We start from the raw sequence: 6,674 nt of genomic DNA on the forward strand, positions 1-6,674 counted from the left end.
CTTCACGGTCAGGGCGGCTAGGATCTGGAACCAGCTTCCAAGAGAAGTGGTGCTGGCTCCTACCCCGGGGGTGTTTAAGACGAGGTTAGATGCACATCTTGCTTGGGTCATTTGACCCCAGTATTCTTTCCTGCCATGACAGGGGGTTGGACTAGATGATCTGCTCAGCTCCCTTCCGACCCTAGAAACTATAATAGGTACTATGTAGTAAAAAGGGAAAGCAAATAAAGTCAATTTCTAAACTTGTGATGGCAGAGAGTATCATACCGTAGGTGCTGACAATGAACAAAATCACAGGTCCCAGACAGTCATTTTTTCAAAGAATCCCAATTAGGTGCTAGTGCTTACAGCCTATCATCATCAAGGATGATCTACCAGTAATAACTCAGATTCCTTTAAAAACAAAATTGTTCATGGGTGCACCAGCAAGCATCTGTGGTAGCCTAATCATCTGCACACCCAGATATACCCCAGATCATTTGCACACCATCACCTACAAAATTGGGAATGTACCTAGGACTGCTCTCTGAAGACATCTTGCTGGCTCCTTCTCCACTAAGTTCATACTCCGTTCTATTTTCTGAAGTGCTGCACTGCTCTGTTCTGCCTTACCTCTACACACCTACCCGTCTATCCATGTTCTAACAGGGCCATTTCCTCCTACTCATCTTTTTGTGCTATTTGCCACACCTATGGAGCTCCTCTCCATCATCCACTCCTTTTTGGAATGGTCATTTTACATACAGCCTTTTTATATTCACCAGATGAGCTTCTCCTCTCATCCAAACCACTTTTACCTTTACAATGTTAGTTCCCTGCCCCACACACTGCTCTAAACCTCAGCTTTTTTTTTTTGCTTTTTTAAAAACAGACAGCCAATATGTCTGGTTAATAGCATTCCTTGTGAGTCTTCACCCTCTACCCTCTTAGACAGCTGTTCTTCAACTATCTGTAATTTAGACCAAAGCCAGGCATACACTACAAATATTTACCAGCACAGCCCTGGTCACAAGCAAAATCCCTAATTGGCATGACTCTGGTGACAATTTCAGGGGTCCTAGAACATGCCATGCCAGCTGTTGCTGGCAAAGTGCTCATAATATGACTGAAGCTATACCAGCATAGCTCATCAATATTGCTAAACCAGCAAAGTCTTTCAAACATTGACCTGTACTCAGTTCCTCATAAAAGAACCTCATTTGTTTTAGTTGCATAGCATCTTTGCTATCCCAGATGCATGCCACTGTAATTTCAAATATAATGCTAGAGTTAAGTTGAAGTAAGAGTTATAAGACACTTACTGATATAAAGATATTTAGTAGATTTTCCAGGGTTGGCAGTTGTGGAATGAGTTTCTGCACCACTTTACTGAAGGCTTCAAATATTGAATGGTCATAGATACTGGTCAAATAAAAGCTGGGGGAAACAAACATTTTCCAGTCTAGAAAAGTTAGGTGTAAATCAAGGCTGCAATAAGTTGTCAAAATTACGTTTTCTGTTATTCAAAGTCTACTGTTCTGACAGAGCTTACCAGTCACAAGACTATACTTCTGTGGCCACAGAAGCAATGCATTTTGCAGGGTTGCTGGACTAAGTGCAAGACACAAATAAAGAGAGAGCAAGAAATGCACTCAAACTTGTTTGGTCATTTCATGTGCCCTAGTGTACAAGGTAATGCTGAGCTCGCTTATGGGCATCTATTACAAAGATTTAGAAATTTCTTTCTGACTTTCCACTTGCAGCATATCTACAGTGAGCTGCACCGGAACTGGTAGCAATAATTAAAAACTCTTCTAATATAGACACAACCATAAATAAAAGCTCTACTAAGCTCCTATTGACTCATAAGAACTCAAAAATGTGTGTAGCTCACAAATGTCAAATAAGCAATAGACAGCCCACAAAGCATCACTGACCATGCACCAGTCAGAACTGGCATTGAAAGTCTAACCCACACCACACAAGAGCAAAGTGGAATAACTTCAATTACCAAGGAGTTGGAAACTATAAATGGCTAGGATTATACATTTTAAAAGCAAGCTAGCTATCTCTAATGCCTGGTTACATCCTGCCAAGAGCTTGTGGCATACTTTGTAAGAACCAAGTGAAGATGCTTATTACAGTCTGATAGGAAATGGAGGAAGAGCCACTAATTTTGCGTACAGATTAGCAAAGGTGAACTATACACAGAATTTGCATTGCTCACCTAAGGTGGAGTTTTTCAAGCCCAGCATCTGCAAGGTCATCATTAGCTCTTTGATGAATATCCCTTTGAGTTTCTATTTTATGGTCATCTGATAAGCCATCAACTTTATGAATAAAAACTTCAAAGTTCATTTCTGGATTAACTTTGTAGGCTTTAGAAACAGTAATGTGCAGTCTCGTTAAAGCTTCCATGTAGTCATCCTGCAAAACCGTTTTGGTAAGGGTCAATGTCAAGGCTATAGGACAACCGAATGATTTTTCACAATCATGCCCCTCTTCTATATGAGTACAAGCTAACAATAATCCCATGACAAACAGTGCTTCTGATTTTAAACAGCTCTCACAGAAGAAACTAGTTGCGATTCAAAACTTTCAGCCTATTTTTTTTTTAATCTTGTTCTCTGTTACGTTCTAAAAAGGATGTGATTTTAGAGTTACATAGACAAAAGTTTTGTTTGTTTTTATATACAAACCCTCCCTTGTCAGCACATAATAGCCAAACAGTAAGAAAACAGGAGAAATAAACTTTGTTTAATGGAAATTATTCATTACTTATCCACAAATTCCTGGACCTCCTTCTGAAGTATCTGACACAAATCACCATCAGACAGAGGATGTTTGGTTACAGAGACCATCTGTCATGATAATTCCTATGCTGTCCAAGTGGCGATCTTTAATGGGCCAGTATAATTTAAGTAAATGCAAGTTAAAAAAAAAAAAAGCACAAATTTTATAAATCTATTTTACAATAAATGTAAACCTGCCATCAGTCCCTCCCCCTCCTTCCCCACCACTCACTACCCACACCTCCAACAGCAGGGTAAAACTTCATGTTTTTCGCTATTCATTTCTACCTGAGCGTCAATAACATATATCAGTGCTCCTGTGCCTCTGAAGATCATCTCGTAATCAAATGTTGGGTCAAAAAAGTCCATTTGTCCTGGAAAGTCCCATATCTGGAAATTCACGAAGGAGCTATTGGAAATATCATCTTTGTAAATCTTGTTGGTGCTCTCCAGAAACAAAGTCTCATTAGGAGACATTTTATGAAAAACCACCTAGTAAAAGAAAATAAAATTAATTAGCTGTTAAAGACCTTCCATTAATCACAAAGTCAACAATGTTAGAAGAGAACAAACACAGAGAAGATACCTAAAGATGACCAAAAGAAAGCCTTACATTTCAGAATGTGCCACATACCAATAAGATACCAGTCTCAGAATTTAAAAAAAAACCCAAGACTTTACACTTGACAGTTTCCTGCATCAGCTAAAGCAAACAGGTTTTTAATTAAACAGATGTTTACAAGTGTTAATAATCACATTGCTTAGTCAGCAAGAAGGAACTAGATTTACTTCCCTTCCTACTCTCCCACATCAGTGTAATAAAGTGGCTTCAAGCCACCTTTGTAATGCCACAAGAACTGGGAAGCTATGACTAGAGGTGTGCTTGTGGCCCATTTCTGTAATTGGTCTCATATTTTGGAGCAATAATTAATCCAGCAGAGTGTTCTGAGACTGTGGCAAGGGCAGGGAAATTATAAGGGGGAGGAGATAAAATGGGAATGCATGGAGAGAAAGGGAAAATAATGTCAAACCAGAGGTAGGGATAAAAGGCAAGGGGTGCCTACCACCTCCAGATTCTCTGCCTACATGAGCAAGCCAGGGACCTACACACCTTTCACTTCCTGCATGGGAGGCAGAAGCTGCAAAGCCTCCCCATTCTGGAGTATCCAAACCTCTCCCCATGATTCCCAAGTGAGTCAACAACTGAGGATGCCCTCTTCCCTCTCCATGGAAAGCTGAGCACAGGCACACTGCAGAAATTCAGCTAATGCACAGTACCGAGTCTGGGCATGCTTGACATCAGCACAAGCTGTGAAAGCACATTTCCAGTAAGATGTTTGCAGAACCTTAGAAAAAACAGTTGGAAGGGATAACAAATCTAGTCCCCTCCCCAAACTGTTTTTAAAATGAAAACAAGCCCCATGTGCAGATGCCTGTTGGAAGACGGCTAAAAAAATGGAGACAGGTGGGGGTCAGGATACTATCGCAGGTCACCAAGCCAGTCCCCTTCTACACAGGCAACCACGTTCACATGACTCTTCACAGAATCTGTCAGGCTCTGATTCCATATTAAGGGCTGGGAAGAGAATGGGTGGATGGTAACAGGTGGTAATAGGAGGGGGGGCGGGGGGCAGACAACTACAAATCCCACATTCTTTGTTCTCATGTGTGTACCAAGGACTGGAGAGACCCTGCTTCTCACACTTTCCCAACAGCCTCAAACCTACACAATAGGGTTTAAGAAGGCCCCCTGAGAGTGGCATCTGAGAGCCAAAGAATACAAAAGTAAAGTGCAGATCACCAGGGCCTGGAGTGCAGGCAAGATGGACAGAGTCTTGGCCAAAGTGGGACAGGGAGCCTGACCAGGTAAGCATCACAAGAAGGCAGATGGCAGAGTCTAATACAAAGGCTGGGCTGTACAACAGGAGACAGTGACACCCTTTGGTAGCAGCTACTTATGATTATATGTACAAAGCAGCAGAGGGCACCAGGCAGCAAGAAACAGGTTCAATGTGCTTAATGGTTTTTTAGGATGCTAATGGGTTAACACAGAAGAAAGAGAAGGATTTTAAAATATTATGGGGGGATGGTGGAGACACCAATCTTCTCTCATTTGCTCACCCTTACAGAATGGTGGTTACCATAAGGCTGTCATGCCTTTAGGCCAGTCACTCCATTTAAGTGGACTGAAAAAAGACTATGTTCTTATACAAACTCAGTGCTCAGTAAGTTCACAGCATGCTAAGAGCAGTGGTATCAGCAGCCCCCAGAGTGAAAAGGGAGCTGCTCAAGGGTTCTAATAGTTTCAGGGCTTCAAACCCTCGAAAAGGAAAGGAGCAGGTCAGTTGTGTGCAAGAGGAAAAGGGAGGTGTTAGCATGCCAGCAAGTACAGTGGCTACACAGCTAACCAGAGTACAGCTTCTTAAGCTGTTGATGCAGGTATTGACAGTTTGTTACAATAAATGCAACAAACCGTAATTGGGGACAGTTATGCACTAAAGAGAATCATGCCCTTATCCAATATGCCTACAACTGGAGCACTCTCTCCTACCAGCCTCATTGAAACCTACCTATCCCAGGCCCTTCACCAGAGGACCATGGCCTTCACACCATCATAAAGCACTCAGGAGCCTCAGGTCCCCAGGCTCTCCTCCCAGCCCTTAATATGGGATCAAAGCCCGACAGCTAACCACAGCAGCGTGTTTGCCAGAAACCTACACAATCACTACTACAGCACAGACAAGCACGGGCTCATAGAAGAAATGTTTTTTAAAAGCCTGCAAAAATCTACCACTAGCCTTTCTGAACACAAACTTCTGGTGTGCAGTGTTATGGCATGTGCCCACACAACTAACTCCACCCCGCTGGCAACTGGATTCCAAACGCACTGACCGATTCATAGATACAGGATCGGAGAGGACCTGAGCAGATCATCTAGTCCAACCCCCTGCCCTGGGCAGGAATGAATACTGGGCTCATATGACCCCAGTTAGGTAGTTACCAAGCCTCCTTTTAAAGACCCCTAAGGTAGGAGCCTGGGGTTTGGTACAGCTCGATTCAAAGGTGGAGGGAACCGTGAAAACAGAAGAGATGATCTGGCCCTGCCTGATCCGCCTAGCAGGGATCAAAGGAAAGATAAAGTGGGTCCCTTAAAAAAAAAAAAAAATTTGCATCTCTCTGTGCTGTGTTGCGCTGGCAGACTGGGACATCGCTTCAATAAGGCAATGTCACAGAAGCACAGGCATGCATCTCAACTCTTCCCACATTACAGAAATTTTGCTGAACCTGATGTTCTGGGAGGGGACGAGATGCCACTGAAAATCCTTTCCTCGTTGGACGAGCGTCAGTCACTGCCAACGAAAGCCAAGTAAGGAGGTCCTTCCAAGTGGGTCCACCGGGCTTCCTGCTTCAGGGGAAGAGTCAACATCTTACTAGTGGGGCTTAAAAAATAAAGCTTTCAGATTACAGAATAGCTGCCAAGCAAACACGCGCCTTGCATCTGGTATCTGTTTGGCCGCTGGCGAACACGGACGCTCGAGAGAGTCACTGGTACAGCACAACACAGCGATTTCCACAAGGCAGAACGCCACAGAAGCAAGACAAGAAATAGAAAGAACTGTATTTGCGCTAAACAGCCAAACCCTGGGGAAACCCCCCCGGCTACAAGGCATCATACCAGCTGCGACAAACCTATGTGCTGGAGTCACTTTGTTCTACTTTCTGTTCCTCCTTGCTCTAGGTGTTCAGGAAATCCCAGCAGCTCCAATGCTGATTTTAAGAACCGTTAATAAGCCATTAAGAACAAGGGACGGGTGAAAAAGGGAACATGAACTGCGGGGTTAACTGATGACTTGCAAGACTGACTAATACGAGGAGTCTCCCAAGAACGTGGGAGAGTCGACA

The 6,674-nt window shown here is 43.2% G+C and overlaps 1 protein-coding gene across 1 annotated transcript in view; it reads right to left on the reverse strand.

The window, feature by feature from the left end:
- The window catches only part of RRAGC (Ras related GTP binding C), a 7,833-nt gene extending 4,069 nt beyond the window's left edge, over positions 1-3,764 (reverse strand). Inside the window, exons 1-3 of the mRNA XM_019547927.1 lie at positions 3,060-3,764; positions 2,207-2,406; positions 1,302-1,416 (exon numbers count right to left, since the gene is read on the reverse strand). Coding sequence (XP_019403472.1) covers positions 1,302-1,416; positions 2,207-2,406; positions 3,060-3,248 — 504 coding nt within the window. The 5' untranslated portion in view covers positions 3,249-3,764. The remainder of the gene's footprint in view (positions 1-1,301; positions 1,417-2,206; positions 2,407-3,059) is intronic.
- Positions 3,765-6,674: the final 2,910 nt, after the last annotated feature.

The sequence above is a fragment of the Crocodylus porosus genome, unplaced genomic scaffold, assembly GCF_001723895.1.
Source record: "Crocodylus porosus isolate Cpor-Errol unplaced genomic scaffold, CroPor_comp1, whole genome shotgun sequence".
Classification (NCBI taxonomy): domain Eukaryota; kingdom Metazoa; phylum Chordata; order Crocodylia; family Crocodylidae; genus Crocodylus; species Crocodylus porosus.